Here is a 25,406-nt window from a genome sequence, read left to right as displayed (position 1 = left end):
CTACTTCTGTTGCTCTGCTGCCAGTACTTTGTCATGAGGCTCTCACATGAAGATTCCTTTTCGTCTCTGAAAAAGTGTATGAGCCGAAAGAGCGCTTGCCTGTGAAGAAGGGGTGTCAGGGACTAAGAAATCCATTAGTTTTCCATGATTAAACCTGTTTTAGCAAATTTACCATTGCTGAAGAAGGGAATCAACACAGCTTGCCGAAAACATTTCTAGAAGTAGTCTTTGTTTTGGACATATTTGTGGCTGAAAAAAATCAGGCAGTAATGGACTGCGCAGCCCAGCGAGTCCTTACTTGCACAGCTAAAGGCAGGCAGGACGACTACACTAAATGGAAGCCTGAAAGTATCAGTTCTCTGGAGAAATGTCCCCCAGACACTTACCAGCCTGTATATTCATCCCTTCAGCCTGGAGATGTATTTCTCTAAGTTACCTGTGGGTGAGGTAATTTAGCACATTTGAATTCAGAAAGTATTACCTCATAGAGATTCAAGAAAATTTAGTCTTGAGGCTGGAAGGAGGATCTCTGAAACACCTCAGCCTGGGACCCACTGGGGACCTGAAGACAGCAGTCGCTCCTTCCAGGTGACCTGCAGTGGGAAGCTGAGAGCTCCCCCAGTACATCCCTGCCTCTCTGTTTCAGGCACATTTTCTTATTCTTTTGTTGCTGCACAAGCATGAACTTACCGAATTAAAATAGTTCTCCCCATGCTATATATTTCATGCTAAACTATAAATGACAAGGTACTTCTTGAGAATTGGATTATGTTTACATTGAATTCTTGTAAATTAAATTAGATTATTTAGGAACAATCCGTAGTGGCAGTGCTGTCAGTCATTAAACCATGTTTTATTCTGTTGTTTAGTGCCCCCTTTGACTTTACCTAATCTGAACCATGGGATGTGTGAGTCACTTTCTTGTTCGTCTGGATTTGTCAATGACATTTTTTATCTCAGATATGCAGTGAACAATCACAAGACCTGATTAAATAAGATACAGAAAAGAAAGGGTGCCATTTACATTGTCCTAGACCAGAATTGAACACTGTAATTACTAACTGACCCTGCAATAGAAGTAGCCTGGGCAAAATTCTTCCCTTTGATCTGTTTTGAAAGCCTCCTAATTCAGAATTATCTCTCTTGGAAAGGAGAAAGACAGCTGATCTGGCAACATTTTGATGCACCAACATACTGATCTTTTTCAAATCAAACAGACCTTACATCCAAAATTATTCATTTGTTTTTGTTGTTGTTGCCGAGGTTTTGTTGGCTGTTCCAAAATAGAATGGCTAGAGACAAGAAAAAAAAATTTGGTGCTATTTTATATATTTGAAATTACAAACAAATATAAATCGAATGGTTGTAAACACATACAAGTAAAATACAAAATACTGGGAAAATTAAATTTTCATTGGATGAAAGGATAAACAGTAATGAACCATAGAAACAGGCTACATTTCACACTAGTTTCAACGTGGGATTTTTGGATATCAGTTCAAGAGATGGTTATGCCTTTTTTTTCAGTCTTGTACTTCTTGACTTTTGTATTGCTATGCTTAGGTGTGCACATCAAGAATAAGAAAACTGTCCTGGTGGTGCTAGTTCCTCCTTTTAATTTCTAACGGTATGGATCGATGACCACATCCTCTCTGTGGAGTTGTTGCTTGTGTGTAACAGCTAGGGGAAGGTCTTTCTGTACTTTCAGGGAAGGAGGCGAGGATGAAGAAAGGTCCCTTTTTCTTTTTAGGTTGTATCTTATCCTAGTCCCTGCCTCCATACTGTACTGTGCACTACAATGTGTTCTCTGTATATACCCTACTTAGATGGTAAATGGTAATTTTTCCAAATTTAGTCATAACACAATTAAACCAGTTGTTGGAATCACAAAACTACGTAAAAATCTTAGCTTCTATCAAAAAAAGAAAGTGCACTATAAGAACCAGATATAGCTTAATAGTATTAAACTTCACAAATGCAGAAAAGAGCCTGAAAATATTTAGGGCATGCAGATATAGACAAAAACTCAAAATACATTGTGAAAGGGGAGGTCAAAGAATCCTTTTGGGTCACTTGTGATGGCCTGAATCATGAGGTGTAACATCTGAGGAGGGAGGGCAGGCACTGCAACTGCTACCATAGCACCCTAAAGACAAATACCTGCTATCTGAACTAGATTTTGGTTTTGGTAGCTTGAACTGAATCTATCCATGATGTACCATCAGTAAGTCTTTCGACACGATACCAAGTTGACTGCATGCTTGCATTTTCTCAGTTCACTTTAATAGGGATGTTTACAATATTTTTTCGCAATATATCATTTAAAAAATTATGCTAGGAGGCTACTGTGTGCTGAGTGCAGGGGTGCTGCTCCCAGCAGAATGGCAGATCATGCTGCGTGCTGGGGTTTGGCTGTGGCACACCAGAAGCCACTCAGCATTCACATCCCAGCCAAGTATCAGCACATTTCAAATCCTTTTTCTGAAATTACCATTTCAGTTTCCTTCCCATGTAAAAAGGTCAGTTTTCCTCCATGTTTTCTAACTGATGTATCATCATGGCCTCACTATGGACAGCATCACCATCACCCTGCTAATACATCAGTTTTTTTGAAAGATACTGTACCACAAATCTGTGATGCTGGCAATGGCTATTTGTATCTCACTCCTGAAGGTCAAAAATTTGAAAAGCAAGCATTAGAATTTGGTATAACCACAAAAATGTTCCTTGCAGTATCAAGTTTATAGAAACATATGTATAGCAAGCAGAAAGAATGTATTTGATTACACTCATTTCATTTATGTGTTGGTGCAAGACTGTAGCATAGTAGTGCTTTGAGCTGTCAAAATCTAGAACATTAAGCAAAGAGTTACCAATTATCTCTCTTTTTGAGAGTTTGAACTGTTTACATTTTTATGATTTCTAATGTTTTGTGGTTTTTTTTTTTTCTTTCCCTCTAGGCTATCTTAAAATATAATTTCAATTTTGGCCCTAGGTTTGGTGAATCTTGCATTCCATATAAACCTCAAGCAGTCTCCCTCTGTTTTATTGAGGAGACTGGATTCATCCTGGATTCATCCTCTGATACACCAGAGGGTCATGCTGCCATCCAGAGGGACCTCCACAGGCTGAAGAAATGGGCTGACAGCGACCTCATGAAGTTCAACAAGGGGAAGGGCAAAGTCCTGCCCTTGAGGAGGAACAATCGCCAACGCATGGGTACACTCTGGGGGCCAACTGTCTGGAAAGCAGATTTGCAGAAAAGGGGATCCTGGTGGACACTAAATTGAACATGAATCAGCAATGTGGCAAAGGAAGCTAATGGTATCCCAGGCTGCATTAGACACAATATTGTCAGCAGGTTGAAGGTGGGTGATCCTTCCTCTCTTCTCAGCACTGATGAGGCCACATCTGGAGTGCTGGGTCTAGTGCTGGGCTCCTCAGTACAAGAGAGACATGGACATACTGGAGAGAGTCCAACAAAGGGCCATGAGGATGAGGAAGGGTCTGGAGCATTTCTCCTATGTGGAAAGGCTGAGAGACCTGGGACTTTTTAGCCTGAAGAAGAGAAGGCTCAAGAGGGAGATCTCATGAACTTGTATAATTACCAGAAGGGAGACTGTAAAGAAGATGAAGCCAGGCTCTTTTCAGTGGTGCCCAGTGACAGGACCAGGGACAAAGGGCACAAACTGAAACACGGGAGATTTCGTCTGAACATCAGGAAACACTTTATTTACTGTGAGGGTTACCGAGCACTGACACACATTGCCCAAAGAAGTTGTGGAGTCCCCATCCTCAGAGATGTTCAAAATCCAACTAGACATGGTACTGGGCAACTGCCTCTAGGTGGCCCTGCTTGAGCAGGGAGGTTGGACTAGATGACATCCAGATGTCACTTCCAACCTCAGTTATTCTGTGATTCTGTGTGATTATGTCCTAAATCATCTATAGAACTAGATCTCAGCATGACCCGAGTAGGATGCAGAATGAGGAAGGCTTCTTCATCACAATGGTCAAAGCCTGGATTCCTAGTTTTCAAAACATATAGAAGCCCAGTCTTGTCAGGATGTATTTTCCTACCTACCAAGTGAACTACACATGTTTTACCTACTACTTTTTCCAAGTCCTATTGTTTGAATTAACTTGTCAGTACAAAATGTGGACCATGAGATACTGTCTGTCCATCACCTACAAAGATATGAAATTAGCATAGCACTGAAAAAAAACACTGCTTTGGAGCAGCACAAAATTTCAAGTAAGTTCAAATTCAAACGCAAGCTTTGGTGCAGCAACTACAGCCTTTTGTGCTCTGTTGCAAAGGATCTTACCTTGCAATTAATTTTGATTTTAATTTTTTATAACTGAAACTGACAGAGACAAAATTTCTGCTCTGCTGCAATTGAACCCAGAGGACGGTTTAAATTGCATTTTCCACCAGGAATATTTGCAGGGTGACCTAGTTATACTCAGAATCCCCCAAACATTTCCAGTGGAGATGCTTAGCTTATCAGGAATTACCAGAAGCTCATCTGAATACACCTTTCTTGCTCATTTACCTATCATCTCATTCAAGGTGGTAGGTTATCACAATTTCAAGGCAGCTTTTCAAATTTGAAATTTCTGTTCATATTAAATCACCTGAAATTTTATAACTTGTATATAATACAGTAAAACTTAACATATCTAAAGACTGCACAAATCCCAAGTAATTGCAATTGCAGGTGTCATCAGAACCAGAATTCAATTTGATGTCTGGCACCACTTTATGTATGGCTTTTATAGCAATGCTTCCATTAACAAATTTAATAAGAGGCATATGGCATTTTGGCAGGAAAAGGATGTTTTTCTTGCCTTTTTTTTTTTTGTCTTCCGGTGACACATGTCATACAACAGACCAATAACAGAGATTCCCATGTGAGCTTGGAGAGAGCTGGGAAGCCTACATGGATAAGTACAGTGATATGATACTAGGTTGGATTCCAGAAGAAAAAAAGACTTGTCAGCATCACGCTGGGCAGATTTGCCTCTTCTCTTACAGTATCCCCAGCTAACAGTCCAAGGGTCCACTGGCGAGTCCCTGAGCCCTCCCACCATTGCCTCTGGGTCTGCTGTAGTTTGGCTAGTGCTAACACAGGTGACTGCACAGTGGTCTGACTGTGAAGGGCTATTTCCTCAGAAGATATTAGCACCACAAGTTTCTGTAATCAGTCAATTTTCTAATTAGACAACTTTCTACAAAGAAAGATACCATATATTAGGTGACTGAAATCTGATTCAATTTAAGGTTGTCAGCTACAAGGGATGGGGTAATACGGTCCTCAGAAAGAAATAAGATCTGTATTTCAGTACACAAACACTGCCGTAACACTCTGTCAACATTTCATTAACACCCTGGCCTAGCTCTCAGCTTTATCTGCTAAAGCTCTAATGTGCAAACTTTCTGAACAGAGGCTTGCATGCAATTCCAGGTTCACAGATTTTTATGGAAAAGCCTGTAGGATTTAATAAAAGTAACTTTTAGAGAGAACTTTTCAACAGAGCTATCCATCACCAAAGCAAGGATATATTTCTCTGTTAAAGTCATAAATATGCTTGAAAAATACACAAAAAAATCATCCTTTATCCTAATTTTAGAGGCATGTATGCTGTACTTATGAGGTATGTATATGTATTTATGTACTTAATGGTTGCATTAAGTACAGTACCTTCTGGGACAGAAATTAGCAGGGCTCATTCGGAGAGCTTTAAACTAGATTCGAAGGGGGATGGGGTAGTAGCTGGGCTTGCACCACTGGGGCAACGCTCTAGTGTTGAGGTAGACCAGGAGGCCTCCCATCCCCCTAGGGTGAAATCGGTGTGCTCAGCTCGCTCCCTGAAATGCCTGTACACCAATGCACGCAGCATGGGGAATAAACAGGAGGAGTTAGAAATCAGTGTTCGGTCGGGGGGCTATGATCTAGTGGCAATTACAGAGACTTGGTGGGACGCCTCGCATGACTAGAATGTGGTCATGGATGGCTATGTCCTGTTCAGGAAAGACAGGCCAGTAAGGAGAGGTGGTGGAGTTGCTCTTTATGTGAGTGAGCAGCTAGAATGTATTGAGTTCTGTCCAGGGGCGGATCAGGAGCGAGTTGAGAGTTTGTGGGTGCGAATTAAGGGGCAGGCTGGCAGGGGTGATACTGTTGTGGGTGTCTGTTACAGCCCACCAGATCAGGATGAGGAGGCTGATGATGCCTTCTACAGGCAGCTGAGAGCAGTCTCACAATTACAGGGCCTGGTTGTCATGGGGGATTTCAACTACCCTGATATTTGCTGGGAGGCCTACTCAGCCAGCCATCCTCAGTCCAGGAGGATCCTCCAGTGCATTGATGATAACTTTCTGATGCAAATGGTGGATGAGCCAACTAGGAGAGGAGTGTTGCTGGATCTTATCCTCACTAACAAGGAGGGTCTGGTGGAAGAGGTGAAGGTTGAGGGCAGCCTTGGTGGTAGTGACCATGAGATGGTAGAGTTCAGGATCTCATGTGGCAGGAAGAGAATAGCTAGCAGAATCACAACCCTGGACTTCAGGAGGGCCAACTTTGGCCTTTTCAAGCAATTGCTAGGGGAAATCCCATGGGACAGGGTACTAGAAGGTAAGGGGGCCCAAGACAGTTGGTTAGCATTCAAGGACTGCTTCTTCCGAGCTCAAGATCAGAGCATCCCAACAGGTAGGAAGTCAAGAAAGGGTACCAGGAGACCTACATGGTTAAACAGGGAACTGCTGGGCAAATTCAAGTGGAAGAAGAGAGTGTACAGATCATGGAAGGAGGGGCTGGCCACTTGGGAGGAATATAAGTCTGTTGTCAGAGGATGTAGGGAGGCAACTAGGAAAGCTAAGGCCTCCTTGGAATTAAACCTTGCAAGAGAGGTCAAGGACAACAGAAAGGGCTTCTTCAAATACATTGCAGGTAAAGCCAACACTAGAGGCAATGTAGGCCCACTGATGAATGAGGTGGGGGCCCTGGAGACAGAGGATAAAAAGAAGGCGGAGTTACTGAATGCCTTCTTTGCCTCTGTCTGTGCTGCTGGAGGCTGCCCTGAGGACCCCCAGACCCCTGAGGCCCCAGAGGAAGACAGGATAGAGGAGGAGTCTGTCTTAGTTGATGAGGGCTGGGTCAGGGACCAGTTAAGCAATCTGGACGTCCATAAATCCATGGGCCCTGATGGGATGCACCCGCGGGTGCTGAGGGAGCTGGCCGAAGTCATTGCTAGGCCACTCTCCATCATCTTTGCTAAGTCGTGGGCAACAGGAGAGGTGCCTGAGGACTGGAGGGAAGCAAATGTCACTCCAGTCTTCAAAAAGGGCAAGGAGGAGGACCCAGGTAACTATAGACCGGTCAGCCTCACCTCCATCCCCAGAAAGGTAATGGAACAACTTGTCCTTGGTGCTGTCTCTAGGCACATCGAGGATAGGGGGATCATTAGGGGCAGTCAACATGGCTTCACCAAGGGGAAGTCATGCTTAACCAACTTGATAGCCTTTTATGAGGACATCACCCGGTGGATAGATGATGGTAAAGCTGTGGATGTGGTCTATCTTGATTTCAGTAAAGCGTTTGACACAGTCTCACACAGCATCCTCGCAGCTAAACTGAGGAAGTGTGGTCTGGATGATAGGGTAGTGAGGTGGATTGTGAACTGGCTGAAGGAACAAAGCCAGAGAGTGGTGGTCAATGGGACAGAGTCCAGTTGGAGGCCTGTATCTAGTGGAGTCCCTCAAGGGTTGGTACTGGGACCAGTTCTATTCAATATATTCATTAATGACTTGGATGAGGGAATAGAGTGCACTGTCAGCAAGTTCGCTGATGACACAAAACTGGGAGGAGTGGCTGACACACCGGAAGGCTGCGCAGCCATTCAGAGAGATCTAGATAGGCTGGAGAGTTGGGCGGGGAGAAATTTAATGAAATATAACAAGGGCAAGTGTAGAGTCCTGCATCTGGGCAAGAACAACCCCAAGTATGAGTACAAATTGCGGACAGACCTGTTGGAGACCAGAGTAGGGGAAAGGGACCTGGGGATCCTAGTGGACAACAGGATGACCATGAGCCAGCAGTGTGCCCTTGTGGCCAAGAAGGCCAATGGCATCCTGGGGTGTATTAGAAGGGGTGTGGTTAGTAGGTCGAGAGAGGTTCTCCTCCCCCTCTACTCTGCCCTGGTGAGGCCGCATCTGGAGTATTGTGTCCAGTTCTGGGCCCCTCAGTTCAAGAAGGACAGGGAACTGCTAGAGAGAGTCCAGCGCAGAGCCACGAAGATGATTAAGGGAGTGGAACATCTCCCTTATGAGGAGAGGCTGAGGGAGCTGGGTCTCTTTAGCTTAGAGAAGAGGAGACTGAGGGGTGACCTCATTAATGTTTATAAATATGGAAAGGGCAAGTGTCAAGAGGATGGAGCCAGGCTCTTCTCAGTGACATCCCTTGACAGGACAAGGGGCAATGGGTGCAAGCTGGAACACAGGAGGTTCCACTTAAATTTGAGGAAAAACTTCTTTACGGTGAGGGTGACCGAACACTGGAACAGGCTGCCCAGAGAGGTTGTGGAGTCTCCTTCTCTGGAGACATTCAAAACCCGCCTGGACGCGTTCCTGTGTGATATGGTCTAGGCAATCCTGCTCCGGCAGGGGGATTGGACTAGATGATCTTTTGAGGTCCCTTCCAATCCCTAACATTCTGTGATTCTGTGATTCTGTGATAAATATGAGGAAAAACTTCTTTACGGTGAGGGTGACCGAACACTGGAACAGGCTGCCCAGAGAGGTTGTGGAGTCTCCTTCTCTGGAGACATTCAAAACCCGCCTGGATGTATTCCTGTGTGATATGATCTAGGTAATCCTGCTCCAGCAGGGGGATTGGACTAGATGGTCTTTCGAGGTCCCTTCCAATCCCTAACATTCTGTGATTCTGTGATTCTGTGATTCTGTGATTCTGTGATTCTATGATACGCACAATGGCTATGTGTCAGTAATGATGGCCCCTCTTTTCTGTTTCAAATGGCAGAAAATCATTAGCTGATGGCTTTGAACAGAGTCTAATACTTCAGGGGATCTTAGGCAGGGTAAGAGAAAGTATAGAAAGCCACAACTACTACATGCATAAATATAGCAGATCTAAACTGCACAACAAAATGTCTTCCTACCACAAAACACTGAATTTCTAAAATCGAAACATTCTGTGGCACTACATGAAGTGAATTAATTCTTTTCTCAAGTGAAAAGATAGAATATGATATGCCAGTTGAAACTAAAATGGAATAATCCATGTTTCTTCTGACTAGTCTTAACTGTGTTACAGATTGGATGCGCTAAAACTTAGGGGTTTGTTATTCTGCCATCAGATCACACACGCTTCCCAGGATCAGAGTGTGGCCAGCAGGTTGAGGGAGGTTATCCTCCCCCTCTACACAGCCCTAATGAGGCCACAACTGGAATACTGTGTGCAATTCTGGGTCCCCCAGTTCAAGAAAGACAAGGAACTCCTGGAGAGAGTCCAGTGGACGGCTACAAAGATGATCAGAGGACTGGAGCCTCTCCCTTATGAGGAGAGGCTGAGGGAGATGGGTCTGTTTAGTCTGAAGAAAAGAAGACTGAGGGGGGATCTTATCAATACTTACAAATACCTTAAGGGCAGGATTCAACAGGATGGGGCCAGACTCTTCTCAGTGGTGCCCAGCGACAGGACAAGGAGCAATTGGCACAAACTGAAACATGGGAAGTTCCATCTCAATATGAGGAAAAACTTCTTTACCTTGAGGGTGACAGAGCACTGGAACAGGCTGCCCAGGGAGGTTGTGGAGTCTCCTTCTCTGGAGATATTCAAAACCCGCCTGGATGTGACCCTGTGCAACATGCTCTAGGGGAACCTGCTCTGGCAGGGGGTTGGACTAGATGATCTCCAGAGGGCCCTTCCAACCCTAACCATTCTGTGATTCTGTGATCCTGTGATTCTGTGACCAGGGATCTGCATTTTACTGATTATTGGCAAATTTTTATGTCATGTGTTGGTAAAGTGTATCATCTTTGTTCCTCTAACAGCTATTCCTTTAGCACAGACAACAGAGGCTGCAATAGAAATCAAATGGTGCAGGATATAAATGCTTTTGCCAGAGCACGGGGCATCCCTGTGGTTGCACCAGCTGGTTCTTTTACCAGCTTTATTCATTTAATTTCCTACAGAAGGAAGGAAGACAAGAAGTACTGCAGGCAGATGTTTAGGGCAAGGCTGCTCTGACCACCGAGGAGCAGGAGCTACCTAGCTACAAAGCACCGAGCTCCTGGCTCCTCAGCCCTAGGAACGTGCTGGAAGAAGACAACTACACTGATCCTCTGGGTGGATGGGATCATTTCCCATTTCTAACCCTTTGCTTCCCCAAAATGGGAATGCATGTCTGCCTCTTAAAAAGATCATGCCTATGGGCTTTGGTGTGTGGAGAAGGTGCTGAAGATGCAGGTCTTGGTGTTCACCAGTAGCAATGAATGGGGAAAGGATTCAGAGTTCCCAGAGGCAACTTGCAGATCGTTAATCACAAGGATCTTGAGAATCCAATCTGTTTCACTGCACTGAAAGTAGGGAAAACTGCACCAAGCTTGTGGTGCTACCTACCTGATTTCCAGCTGACACAGTCACTTTGGTATGGATTTCCTGGTTGCCAGCAGAAAAATGATTTATGTGTAGCAGGCATTTTTTTGATGCAGCACTTATTTTCATTTTCAAAAGTGGCAATTCTACAACAACCTAATAGGTGAGCATGAACAGGAAAGTCCGTGAGCTTCCTTTAGCGGAGATTCATTTAATCTGTTGACTGCCTCTTCTGGCTCATGGCCTTTAGTTAAGTAAGTTACATATTAACTTTCACATTCCTGTCCCAGAGAAATGCTATTTCAATATCCCAACCTTCCACTGCCAAGACACAAGACCAGCTAAACCACGTGAGACCAAAGGTCCACCTAGCTCACTGCCAGTGCTACTAACTGGCAGCTAAGAATATGAATAGGTTAAGTAGAAACAATACTTGTCCCAGGTTACTCTCCTTGATTTCTGTCATCTTGGGGTTAGAAACCTTCAGAGCTGAAGGTTGCATTCAAATGAACATGTGTAATAGGATCTTCCTTCCATCCTTCCTTCCTATCTTTCTTCTACTAGTGCACCAAATCACTGAAATCTATGTACTTTTGTCACCCAAAAACATTTTATTTTGTTTCTTTCAAGGAATTCAGTGCTCCTGAATTCCTGCTTTAGGGTCTGTGAGTGGTGATAATCGTGAATACTGGTCAGAGACAGTGAGTAATTATTTCCTGTCTAGCCCGTCCATGTTATTGGTGGATTTATTTATTATTTCCCTCTTGAATTGTCACTTTTCCTAGCTAAAATATTTTAATCTCATAGCTCTACTATATTCCTTTGGAGATGGGGTGGTCAGGAACACATGCTATTCCACTGGCAGACTTGTACTCACCAAGGACTTAGTGAACTAATTGACACTTGCTACTTTGCCATCTTCTTTTCCAAATGATTCGTAACACTGCCTGCTATTCATCCCACTGCTGACTGCTGTGATGTTCCAAGACATCTACTCACATTCGCACCGTAATCCCTTTTCTGAGCAATAGCAGCCACTCACCACAGTGTAATATGCATATTTAGGGTTTTCCTTATGTGTGTTGCTTTCCTTCACACTGGATTTCATCTGTCATTTTATCACCCAGTAACACAGTGCTGCGAGTGGTTTCTCCAACTTGTCAGTACATCAGCAAACTTTGGCACCTTCGCATTTCAGCCCCCTTTCCATACTAACAACTCCTCTGTTGAACAGCACAGGCATCAACTTCAATCCCCACAGAATCCCACTGGGAATTACTCCTCACTGTAAGAATCAATCCTTTATTTTTATTCTTGTACCTTTAATTTTTTTATTTCTGCCCAAAATAATTTCACGTTTTTACCTTTTTTACTGTAGCAACAGGATCACACTTACCTATATACTTTATGCCCCTCAGAGAACACCGAATCTATATTATATTTTCTTCATATATCCACATATTTACTACTTTAGTTTCAACCAATTTTGTCAGTCCAGAAAGTAGGTTTTCTGGCTGTATTTCTCCAGAGATATGGAGTCTCTTTTCAAAACCTGTATCACACTCGCCATTTCCTGCTCCTTTGGGATTAAGGCCAAGCTAATTTATAATTTTAATATATACATATATATTATTTAAATTATGATTTCTAAGTTGTACATTAGAGATCATGACAATTGATAGTCTGGCAGTTTCTTATCTTATTTGAGTTAAAACTTAGGTGAAAATTATCTGACCTTGGTGATATGATACTATTCATTTTATTGATTTATTCTGAAATCTCTTCTACTACCACCTCAGTAACAGCAAAAGCTTTTGAGGCTCGATGATTACTTAAAAAGTCTTTGAAGTGAGAACTTCTCTATGTTCCACCACAGAGATGATCAACACACAGACTCATTTGGCTTTGTGTTTTCACTAATTTTTCTGAGTTCCTCTTTTCTATTAGATCCAATGTGCTCTGAAAGGATTCCTGTCTAATGTGTTTTTATTAATAGTTTTTATGTCTTTTGCACTTTATTCCTCTGAAACTCTTTAAGTCTGCCACATGATTTTTCACTAAAATTGCACGAATTTATATTCCTTTTAATTTTCTGTATGCATACATGACTATGCTTTTTGAAGCACGGCTTTATTACTTTTAATAGCCTCACCTCTTTCACTCTGTTGTTTAATTATGACACAGTTTGGGATGTTTCCATGTGGGAAGGAAGGTGAGGGGAAAGAAGCAGTCTTTCAAAAATGCTTTTTGACATATAGTTTTAGCTTTTAATACTGTGTTTAAACAGTTTGCATTCCACCTACAAACAGGGTCAGTCAACATAATTAGTGGAGCTTACCGGGCCTCAGTCTTCAAAGACTCTGTTCCTAGAATAGGACTCTAGAATTTCCAGAATACTTATCTTTGTCTCCTTGAATCCAAACTTCCTTTAAGATACAACAGCAGTCCTTTACAGATCTATTCTATCACTCTAATAAATTTTTTACCTTGGCATTTTCCTTCCACAAAGTTTTTAGCATGCCTACCAACACGCCATATCAATATGCTTGTTTACAGTTACACATTTCAATTATTCTATCCTATTTTAGCCTTATACCTTAATTTTATTCTGAATTATTATGTTTATGTCCTCTGCCTATATATGACTGTATTTTTAAGAGTATTCATTGCAATTTTTATACCTGCATTTTACCAGTTTCTGGTTTTTTCCTAAGACAGAATTCATCCTCACCTGTGTCATTCTCCACCATCCATCACCCACCCGAGTTTTCCTGGTCCTTAGTTTTAAATGTAAAATAAATACAACTTTCTAATTTGGTGTATATGAAACACCTGTATAGGTTTCATCCATGCCTTAAAAAGTTAGTTAGCAACTGAAAATAAAAAAAACTGTTCTGATTAGATGAGAATAATAGTTTAGTTCCATGCTGCCCTTCATTTCTCAGTGAAGTCAGTAAGAAGATATATATAAAAACATAAACATAAAATGGAAGCTGAAGTTGCAAAAATGTTTAAAGCAAGTCCAAAGTCTAGGGTTAAAGGTAAAACACTAGTTTTCAGTTATTTCCCTGAATTCCCCACTAACACATGGAATGAATCCTGTAGAATTGCTAACAAGCATTTCTCGCATCTTTAGCATTCAATTTTGAAGCTAATTTGGCTAAATGTTTGTTCATTTTTTTTTCCTCTAGAGTGACAAATAACTGGCTTCAACCAGCCATAAGCAGTTCTTTTGTAATTATTTTAAAAGGCTCTACCTCTATTAAGTAAAAAAAAAAACAAACCTGAGTTAGCTAGGAAATAATTAAGTGCATATTCTTCATCTACAAGTTAAAGTTTATTTGTTATTATAATGGAATTCTTTAAGTGGGAAGAAGAGAGGACTAAAGGATGAGGAATTCCTGTGGTTTCTTCTTTTAGGTTGGAAGCACTGATGCTTTATTATACTATGTCCAGCTATAATTGTTCCTTCAAATGCAAAAAATATGAGTAAATTAATAAGGCAATTTCTATATTCAAGGATGTGTGAGCATATTAACCCTACAACCCCAGCTCCTTCAAATGGCATTATAAGCATTTTTCTAACATTTTGTTCATGGGAAAACTCACATTATATAAAGTTTGAGTATATTAAATGGTTAAAAGCATTCCATTAATCAGAAGCTGTGAAGTCAGTGGGGTGGCTGTTGCAGAGTTTAGTCTCCTCAGAGTAGTGAACTGAATAGTCAACAAAAAAGAGAGGAACTGGATGTTAGTGGAAGATGCAGCACTGCAAAATGTAATGCATTTTTAAAAATGCATTAGCTAGAAGGCAGAAACAAAGAAAATGCAACCACAAGCACTTGTCAAAGAAGACAAAAACTTTTCACACTCTTTTCACCTGGGGTGCACATCAATAACACCTGAGGATACCTTCAAGAGACACTTTTTAAGAGTCAAATGCAACCACTTGTGCTGCAAATGCCCATGTTACTTATGGCTGAATAAAGTTCCTATAACTCATATTGCTTGGCTCTGAGTGGGATCAAAGACTCCACCCACTTAAACACCAACTAGAGCAGACAGCTTGTAGAATGAAGCAGTCAAAAGCCCACGGTAGCTGAAGCTCTCTGAAAATGTGGAGGCAGTAGAGAAGGTTTAAGCAGCACTTCACAACGCATCTGTAAAAAGTGGAGTCAGCAAAATGAATATCAGCTGGGAAGTAGCCATAAATCTCCTTTTGGCAATATGTGCTTCTTCAGCATTCAATCTATCTGGGAAGAGATAACAACTATAAAACTGTCTTGCAGAAGTTTCAGAAGCAAACTTGTAAAAATGTGACATGGACACCATGAGGATCTGAAGGATGGGAAACATGATGAGATTTATGATTTGAAGCATATCTATCTTTCAATCACTGTAGCCTTTTTAACCTGTCCAACTACAACAGCACAGGTAAAGTTATGCATTACAATCACAAGCCAGAAAACCTATCTAGCAGCAAGCACAAGTAGAGGGGTGACTTTGATCACAGTCTCCGAGAACACAAAAATTCATATATTCATGAGAACTCCTGATGCAATAGTTGAACAAGGACTACAGAGGGGGGTTGATTCTCCTGAAGAAAAATAACCAATCAAATGAGTTTCAAAGGGAAGAAAGGTCTTGGCAGGAGACTCCTCAGTTCTTGGGATAAGTTTCTGGTTTTTAATGGAAAAGAAGATGAGAAATGTTGAGTGGGAGTTGTCTGAATAAATGTATATGTCAAGATCTGACCTAAGCATGAGGACTGCCTTCATGGTTGTCAGAGACAAAGGAGATTATGAAGGGTGAGTTTCACCTCATCCTGCAGCAGTCCCCTACAAAATAAGTCAGAAGGATCATACCCTTAAAAGTCTTTGATTGTAAAGAGAACCCTGGTTGATGACTTCAGATGTAAACATTTACACTTCACTTGCCCAGAATTAGGTGATACAAATCACCCTATCAATGTCAGCCCAAATCAGCCAGACCTCAAAGGCAAAGCATTTTAGAACAAGAGTCACAAGACATGGCAGTTGCCTTATTGGAGGAAGGCAGCTCCTTTATGACATGATGGGATATCCAGAGGAATCATGAACGGGTTAGTGAAACCATTTCATGCAGGTCACCAAACAGCCTCTGTTTTCAGGGTCTTAATTCTGTTTCCCAGCTTCAAATGCTGAAACTGGAACAGAGCAAGAACCAGTCCGAATAAATCTCCGTCGTGCATGGGGGTAATTCACTGATAACTATGACAGCCCAAAGGGATCGGTGGCTGCACTGACTAAACTAAACAGCTCTTTCTCATCAAATCAGAAAAGAGACTCAGTCATAGGGGAGTTTTGCTTCCTGTCTCAGTAATTCACTATCTGTGAAGCCAATACCAGCCTGGAATCTTTTCCAATATATGCATTTCTCACATTTATTTTTCTCTGCTTGAGGCAATGGAAGAATGAGCGAATGTAGCAAGATGATGCTATGAAGCCGTTAACTGCCCAAGAGCAAGGAGGTAGAGCTATCGGGAGAAAAGTATCTCATAGCCCCAGTTTTTGGGAGCTTCATTGCATAAAATTAATTTACCTGATCAGAAGGAGCTGTCTTTTTTTTTTTAAAGTGTCATGCTTAAACCTCTTTTTCTTCATCAATGAGAAAAAGCCAAATTAGTAAACGCAAATCTTTCATACTGAATGATTGATATTGATTCTCAAATTTACTAAGTAATGTAAACTCTTTTCCCGTATGATCAAAGCCTTTTACTTCCCATATATAGTGATCTTGGTTATCACAGGGAAGTCACCCTGTGACTTCTAGATCATGGAATACAGTCTTCATAGCTTAAGCAAATGGAGTTAGTCCTTTAGCTTAAGGTTACGAAACAGTTCACATCTTCTGCAGTTCAAGCACAGCCAAAGATATGCAATACATACTAAGAAGAGATTACATGCAAATGTCCAGACCGATGAACCCTCAAAGGTACTTTCTGTTTTGCCTTTTCTAACTCTGTACAGAAGCTGGTAACCTTGAATGCACTGAAATAATTTAAAGGTATTGTGGGGGGGAAAAATAGGCTTCAAATGGTTTTATATGGCATTGAATTTACAGAATTAAGAAAAGTTTAAATCGCTTATTTTTTTTTAAATGCAGCACACCTTAAAATACATTGCTTTAATTATTTAAAAGTGCTGTGGTTGCTCAGACTAAGTCACTTCAATTTAGAAAGCCTGTTGAAATATGCATAGATTTAAAATTCAACAAACTTTGAAAATTGCTTAAAAAATTCCTCCTCTTGACACCAATTCTTTCATTAATTAAAAATATTTTTCATTCCATTTCTTCTAAATGCAATTTTCAGCTAAGAATGGCCATGTCCCTTTGATTTCAAACAGTAAAGAGTCGCAATAACTAAGTTTTATTTTTATTTTGGATCTTTGTTAAAAAAAGTTTACAAAAAAGGCAGATCAAAAGTCCTGGACTCGTGTCCTCTCCTCCACCACAAAAACATACAGCACAGAGAATACCAATGTGAGCTTGCTTCCTCATGCTGCTCTGTCTTTGTATTCGAAGTCTGGTCTTCAAAAACCAGTCTCTGGAAATTAATTTCACAGGGTGGATTGTTGAAGAAAGTTCTTGTTTTTCTTCAGTAGAACTAGCCTTTTTTACTAGATTCTGAAGGGACTGTTTTGATCATCTTGTTGGACAGCCAGAGGTTCAAGATCCTACCTCCCTGCAAAAACCCAGATTATTTCTAATCGAACGCAGAACACCTTTGGGGGGCTCATCCTCTTTTGACCTAAAGAACATTTATGAAGTGCAGCCAAGTTACCTCTTATTCTTCTTTTGGATAAGCTAAAGGGACTTCACTCCATATCCATTTAAAACAGGTTTTCTATGTTTTGTTCTCGTGTTAAGAACAGTTGTGAATTTTTCATAGTGTTCCCTCCTGAAAATCCTCCAGCTTCTCAGGATCCTCTCTGCAGTGCTCACACTAGATCTAGACAATCCCGCTAATGGCTTTCCTGTTGCCTAAACCAAAGAAGTTATATCTTGTGTATTCTGAAATGACATTATCTTGAGTTTGAATTAAAATTCAAATTAAACTAAGCATCATATTAGGAGCTCAGATGTGTTATCACTGGAACAGCTAGATATGTTTCTTTCCAAGTTGGTGATTTTTACGGTACAGCCCTATATATGCCTACATCCCTCATATGCCTCTCTTCTTAGTGAGAACTGTATTTTGTTTTCCTCAAGGCATGACTGTCTTCCATTTAATCGCATTAAAATTAAAATTAGAATATTTCTTGATTACAACATGTATGTCATACAAAACAGATACCTCTGCATAAATAACTATTCTGCATTGATACTTACTGCTAACATAATATGATGAGATCTGTAAACAATGTTCTGATTATCAGCAAGGGTGAAAACTTTACCTTCCAGTTGTAAATACCAAGTTTTGACTAAAAGGAATGAAACCAGTTAATTTAAAAAATGATATACTAGTAGTCTTCAGTTAATTAACAACACTCCATCTTTACTGACCAGCCACACTAGGAAGCTCAATAAGTTTCCACATAGAACTTACTATAAGTTAGTTATAACTATTAAAGTTAAATGGAAAAAAAATCTAAAATTACAGTCCCTAAAAATAATAATAAGTTCTAAATGCAACAGTAGATTATGGTCTCCTAGAACAGTAAAACTTCAATAGTTATGTGATATAGCTATCTTACGTGATAATTCATGCAATAATTTCTGATCAAAACCTTATATAATACAGACTGCTTGCTTGTGTAATCTTGAAAATGATCTACAGTATTCCTCTGTAAACATTAAGTTGTTAGATGCCAAAAATCTGACAGTTCCAGACACTGAAGATTACTCACCCTTGAAGGTCTCATTGCAGTATAAATCACTGAAAAATGAAGCCCTTGTTCCTGCAGATCCATGGTCAGTCTTCCAATTGTTTTGTCTATAAATAAAAACATGTATAATTTAAAAAACCCTGTAAGCTAAGAAAGCTAAAATCCTACAGTAGCTGGAGAAGTAATGAGCTAGATGTTTAAGCTTATTTAGTTTATTTAAGCAATTTAGGTGCTCATACCATTTATACGTCAATAGGTACAAATGGGATAAGACATGTTCAGTGTCTTGAGAAAAGCACAATTTCAGTGAGACAATACAAAACAAATACATTACAACAGTTCAGAAACAGGGGTGATTTTGAAACTGAAAAGTAAATATCATAGAAACAATACCTGAAAGGTTGAACTTTGGGCAATTAAAAGCAACAGCAGAAGAAATGACTTAAGAGATGAGAGCAGGATGCATATACTGTTAGTCAAGTGACCAGTTAATAAATAAGTAATAAAGCTTCAGTAGTATTATCCTGTGAATTACAAAGTACACAGAACCAATCACTGAGAAACAATACTCAAAACGTAGTGCTTTGTTTGGGGCATGATATGCACAATATTGGCAGCAACATTCCTTTTTGCTTCAGTGGATTTAAAGCCTGATTCTGCACCCTCAACAGGACATTGTAAATTTTGCTGTTGACTACAGTGGAGGCCAAAGGAGAAATATGGTGGAATATTTCTGAAAAAGGAAGGAAAAGCCAAGTAAGGAACAGAGAACCTTTCAAAGAGGTCCAAAGACACCTCTACAGAAGATCCTCCTTTAGTTCTGATACCATAGGCAGTTGTGAAAAATACGTACAACTAATAAATGTTTTCAAGTTGTATGTAGGAACATTAACATCTGCTTACGATAAGGAGCATAATAGTTGTGAATCAAGAACCATTACTAGTGCTGTTATTGAGACAGATAGTGAAATAAGCAAGCAGATTCACATTTACTGTTTCAGTGTTTTCCCACTTCTCATCCATGTACCAGTCTGGTGAATGGATATTTTATAGCCTGGACATACAGGCTTCTCAGATTTTGAGGTTATACTTCACAGAAATTGTATTTTATTTTCATGTGCTGGAAGTGGAGCTTATATTAATGTAAAATGTTTAGCTTTTGTAAAAATGCAAGCATTTGTTTTTCTGCAGGGTTTTAACCAAACTGATTTCCTCATATCAGTCAAGAATCATAGCTATGTAAATTTTCTTTCTAAAAATTATTGCTAAAAGAGATCTACTATAAGAAACAGACTTACTCAGCAAACCAACTGCTTATACAGTACTAGTGTAATTATATTAGGTGTGGCGGTCCAAGGCATTACATAATGTAGATTTTGTATTCTATATGCACAGAGTGCAACTCACTGGAAATTCTCAGCAGCCTCAGCTAAAATTTGCCGAAGAAAAAATAACACATAGAAAAATGCATAGATTATCTTTGTTGTTTCTTTATTAAAGCAACCAATTACTTTCTGAAATAACAAGTTATTTGCATTTCACTTCAGTAAGGAGCTACGTGTAACTATAGTTACCAGTAACATCCACACTTCTTGCCTTTGGGAAGATTCTAGAGGCAATTCCTTCATTCAGAGAAGCTGCTGTGAACACCTGTATGACAACAGAGTTGATAAAGATCTTTCTTTGCCTGTGATCAAAACTCTACCTTGCTTGTGAAGTATTTGTAAATTCTCCAAGGAAAAGGTCCCAGATTGTCCACCATATTTTAAAGCACTTAAATTACATGCCTACATGGGAACATTAGTCAACCCAGGCTCTTTCTTTAATGGAACAAGAGCATCTCCAGATGGTGATATTGATGTTAAAATTATTTTAGAGTGGTTCTACTGAAGTGTGGTGTTTTTTTAAAAAGTTAGATAGCATGGATCAAGGAAACACTACGTAGAGCTATGAATGTAATGTTTGTCTAGGATAACACCTTCCAATTAGCGTAACTGCCTGCATCCATGCCCTGGTGGAAGGATTAAACCTTTCTAATTTATTGAAGACACATCCCTTGAATTTCACCAGGGAGTGCAGGATTAATGTTCTAATTAATTTCTAATCTACCTTAATTTCTTTGTGTGATTTTACACATGGAGGGAAGGGATGGAATAAATTAACTGAGAAGAAATGTTCGGGAAGGAGAAAAGTGAAAAGAAAGGACTAGTATAAACTATGAAGAAGAGAGAACAGAAAAGAGCAAGATGAGTGGGGGGGAAATGGAGAGAAGAGAAAGAGTGGAAAGAGGAATGTACTGAGAATCACAGTGGAAAAATGAATACATTAGAGCCTCATTTTATGCAGATGGAGTCATAGGCAGCTTTGCCATTGATTTGGAGGTATGCTGGATCTAGCAGGTAAGACTGACATGACAGAATGCAACCTTCTCCTGAGCACAGAAACGTTTAGGAAAACTGGTAAAAACTGAGTAACAATGTCAAACTCTACCTCATGCAAAAGAAAGAAAGAAGAAATACTGAAAAGAAGCATAAAAAACCCACTAAGTCTGAATAATTTGAAACTTGAGCAGATTTGGATTCTGAATTCCAGTTTGGATTTCATAATGAGCCTCATTTCAATAACATGCTAAAAACCTCTCCTTACTCCAGCTTCTAAATATTTCAGAACAGCACATTTCCCTTGGGCAGAATCTGAGCCCATTTGTTCTGTCTTACAGAGCTTCCTGTCTACAGTGAGTAAAACAGCAGGAGAGATTTCTCTGACATTTTATTACATCAGATTTTAAAACCCTCAACAGCTGAAAGGAAAGAAGTTGCTGTGACAAACATAAGAGGCTTTGTGAACTTCTAGACAGCCTGCTACAGGTCTGCAGTGTTTTTGTATGGGTTTACTGTTGACACTGCAAAAAAATTACAAGCGATATTTATGGGTTAACAATTCTCTTGTTAGATTGCAAGTATGTGACAACTAGTATTTTTTGTTGCTTACCCGGGTAGGATCTAGCAGCAGTCCCTCCGTAACAAACACCAGTAACTCATGATCTTACAAGCACTTCTGACTTGAAGGGTCTCTGAGAGCAATGTTTGGCAAATGACTGTGGTTGTGCTGCAAATGGTACCTAGACACCTAGACCTGCTTGACTAACCTGATCTCCTTCTATGACAAGGTGACCCACTTAATGGATGAGGGAAAGGCTGTGGATGTTGTCTTCCTAGACTTTAGTAAAGCCTTTGACACCGTTTTCCACAGCATTCTCCTGGAGAAACTGGCTGCTCACAGCTTGGATGGGCGTACGCTTCACTGGGTAAAAAACTGTCTGGATGGCTGGGCCCAAAGAGTTGTGGTGAATGGAGTTAAATCCAGTTGGTGGCTGGTCACAAGTCGTGTTCCCCAGGGCTCAGTGTTGGGGCCAGTTCTCTTTAATATCTTTATCAATGATCTGGACGAGGGGATCGAGTGCACCCTCAGTAAGTTCGCAGATGACACCAGGTTGGGTGGGAGTGTTGATCTGCTTGAAGCTAGGAAGGCTCTGCAGAGGGATCTGGACAGGCTGGATCGATGGGCTGAGGCCAACTGTATGAGGTTCAACAAGGCTAAGTGTGGGGTCCTGCACTTGGGGCACAACAACCCCATGCACCGCTACAGGCTTGGGGAAGAGTGGCTGGAAAGCTGCCTGGCAGAAAAGGACGTGGGGGTGTTTATCAATGGCTGGCTGGATATGAGCCAGCAGTGTGCCCAGGTGGCCAAGAAGGCCAACAGCATCCTGGCTTGTACCAGAAATAGTGTGGCCAGCAGGGCAAGGGAAATGATTGTCCCTCTGTACTCGGCACTGGTGAGGCCACACCTTGAATATTGTGTTCAGTTTTGGGCCTCTCACTATAAGAAAGGCATTGAGGTGCTGGACTGCATCCAAAGGGCAATGAAGCTGGTGAGGGGTCTAAAGCACAAGTCTTATGAGGAACGGCTGAGGGAACTGGGGCTGCTTAGTCTGCAGAAAAGGAGGCTCAGGGGAGACCTTATCACTCTCTACAACCACTTGAAAGGAGATGGTAGCGAGGGGGGTGTTAGTCTCTTCTCCCAGGTAACGTGATAGGATGAGAGGAAATGGCCTCAAGTTGTGCCAGGGGAGGTTTAGATTGGATATCAGGAAAAATTTCTTCACGGAAAGGGTTATCAAGCAGTGGAACAGGCTGCCCAGAGAAGTGGTTGAGTCACCACCCCTGGAGGTATTTAAAAGACCAGTAGATGTGGTGCTTAGGGATATTGTTTAGGGATATTGTTTAGTAGTGGGCTTAGCAGTGCTAGGTCAATGGTTGGGCTCGATGATCTTAAAGGTCCTTTCCAACCAAAACAATTCTATGATTCTATGATTCTACCTGCTGGATCCCAGATCACATGACTTGGATGACTGGTTTTGGGACACTTGCCCACTACATTTGGAATTACTTTCTTCTGACTCTCTCCCATCTGCTGCACAGACCTTCAGTGGGATAATTTTAAGGAACTGTGGCTCAGTAACTTTCATTTGAATTAAAACTTCCTGATGGTGTTGTTATTCAGTTTTTATTAAGCAAAGCACTGGGGGGCTGCTTTGGCAAATAAACCAGAAGGTGAGGATTCAGCCCAAACTCCCACTTTTCTAGAGCACAGCTGAGATGCAGAATGCTAACTGTAGATTTTGCACTTGGCCATACAAAGTGGCACATTTTCCCTGATCCACACACCTTTTTCCTGATAACAGGTAGTTGACACTAACTGGAAAGTTGGTATAGCCTGTTCCTCCATGATCCCACAGGTCCCCCATTAACTTGCTGTTCCAAAACAAAGTGTCTGAGGCAGGGTTTGGGAAGACCATTCTTGAGTTGGTGCAGTTGATGAAAGAAATGTCCCATAAAGAAAAAGCTAATGTTTAGCCAAGGCCAACATTAAGCCAAGGTTTTCCTATCTAATATGCTCTGGGGACAAGAAAAGAGAACTAAACAACTCCTCTGCAATTTGGAGATGGAAATCCAGCTGCTTATTTGAGAATAAAAACCACACTCACTTTGAAGTAGTGCAAAAACAAAGAGAAGAGGACACACCATTGATTTAAGTACTCAGGTATTTTCCCTTGATTTTCAAATCTGCTTCTGATTTTACACCCCCAGCTCTGGGCAGAAACAGTCATAGGCACTAAGGACACTGTTTAATTATCAGCATACTACGCTACACTACACTGCAATGTATGTCCCTGAAGCTACCACTACAGTGATTTGCAGACTTTATAACGCGATCTCTAATTTAGAGTATTAAGAGAGAGCCCTGCAAAAAAACAGATGCCTCTCAGTGCCTCTTTGGTGTATGGCACCTCTTTTTCAGCCAGATGCTAGGAAATAAAAGTTTTATCATAGTGATATATGGAGAGATTAATCTTTAACAAGTAGTCTTGAATACCTGAAAAACCAATAAAACACTCTAAAATCAAAGGCTGTGAAGGGTATCAGTATTGTTTTGCAAAGATTAGAAAAACATTTCCTATTCATTCAGACACCCTCTGCTGAGACCAAGTCATTCAAACTGCTGGATGAGCCTGACACCTGCAGCTGCTGGTGTGCGAGGTGAGATCCAAGGAGGCAGTCTGAGCTGCATGGAGATGCAGGGTCCGTACTCTGAACTGGGAGGATCTCAGAGCGTGAGCAAAGGCCCATGCCTGAAGCAGAGGTGAATTATCACTATATTTCAGGTCACAGAGCTGTATCCATTTCAGGGGAATTTGAATCAGACACTCAGTACTTCAACACTATGATAATTGAATGCTTATAAGTACTGTAGATGGGGGAAAAGAAAACCTTTAAATAGTAGCATTACAGCAAAACCCAGGAACTAGGAATACAATCATCTGCTCAAGTGAAAACACAGACTTAAATGATGAAATGTTAGTTATATCTTGGTCACATTGCTTACCTTTTTCAGCAATTGCTTCCAGGGTGGAAATCTCATTTAAATCACTACAAAAAGAGTGGGAGAAAAATAATTAAAAATCTTTTCTAGGCAAGAACAAGGTGAAACAGAAATGTACAGAGATACTGACTAGTAAAGAATTACTGTCAGCATCAGTCCCTCTATCATTCTCTCGTCTCCTCCTTATGAGCCTTTTCTTCTGCAAAGCCATTAATAGTACAAGGACCACAACTTCAGCTGATTCCTCAAACCCCTCGAATTTCATTAGCTGCAGAGAAGCCAGACTACTGATGTTAATTTCACCAATCTCTGCGCAGCTTTCTTTTCATTTGGTGTTGGCCCCTTGTCTAACATTTGTACATGAGCTTCTTAAAATGGTTATCATGACTTTTTCTGTGTAGTGACATGATAGCTATAATTGTACTTCCTTAGGACCCATTGATATATGCACCATATACTGACATGTACAAATGCCCAAATAACAGGCTAGGAAGAAGAAATAGCAGGAGAAGCTGAGAAGTTCATACGATACACCCATGCCTTATATTTTCTAAATATACATTCACCAATCTCTGCGCAGCTTTCTTTTCATTTGGTGTTGGCCCCTTGTCTAACATTTGTACATGAGCTTCTTAAAATGGTTATCATGACTTTTTCTGTGTAGTGACATGATAGCTATAATTGTACTTCCTTAGGACCCATTGATATATGCACCATATACTGACATGTACAAATGCCCAAATAACAGGCTAGGAAGAAGAAATAGCAGGAGAAGCTGAGAAGTTCATACGATACACCCATGCCTTATATTTTCTAAATATACATTCACCAATCTCTGCGCAGCTTTCTTTTCATTTGGTGTTGGCCCCTTGTCTAACATTTGTACATGAGCTTCTTAAAATGGTTATCATGACTTTTTCTGTGTAGTGACATGATAGCTATAATTGTACTTCCTTAGGACCCATTGATATATGCACCA

At 40.8% G+C, this 25,406-nt stretch overlaps 1 protein-coding gene across 1 annotated transcript in view; it reads right to left on the bottom strand.

Moving 5' to 3' along the window:
* Positions 1–25,406, bottom strand: part of ATP6AP1 (ATPase H+ transporting accessory protein 1) — a 58,913-nt gene that overhangs the window by 18,267 nt on the left and 15,240 nt on the right. The window contains exons 5-6 of the mRNA XM_068401444.1: positions 24,431–24,474; positions 18,506–18,591 (exon numbers count right to left, since the gene is read on the bottom strand). Coding sequence (XP_068257545.1) covers positions 18,506–18,591; positions 24,431–24,474 — 130 coding nt within the window. The remainder of the gene's footprint in view (positions 1–18,505; positions 18,592–24,430; positions 24,475–25,406) is intronic.

Source organism: Nyctibius grandis, chromosome 5 (assembly GCF_013368605.1).
Source record: "Nyctibius grandis isolate bNycGra1 chromosome 5, bNycGra1.pri, whole genome shotgun sequence".
Taxonomy (NCBI): domain Eukaryota; kingdom Metazoa; phylum Chordata; class Aves; order Nyctibiiformes; family Nyctibiidae; genus Nyctibius; species Nyctibius grandis.
This window is presented reverse-complemented; position numbering and strand designations above follow the sequence as displayed.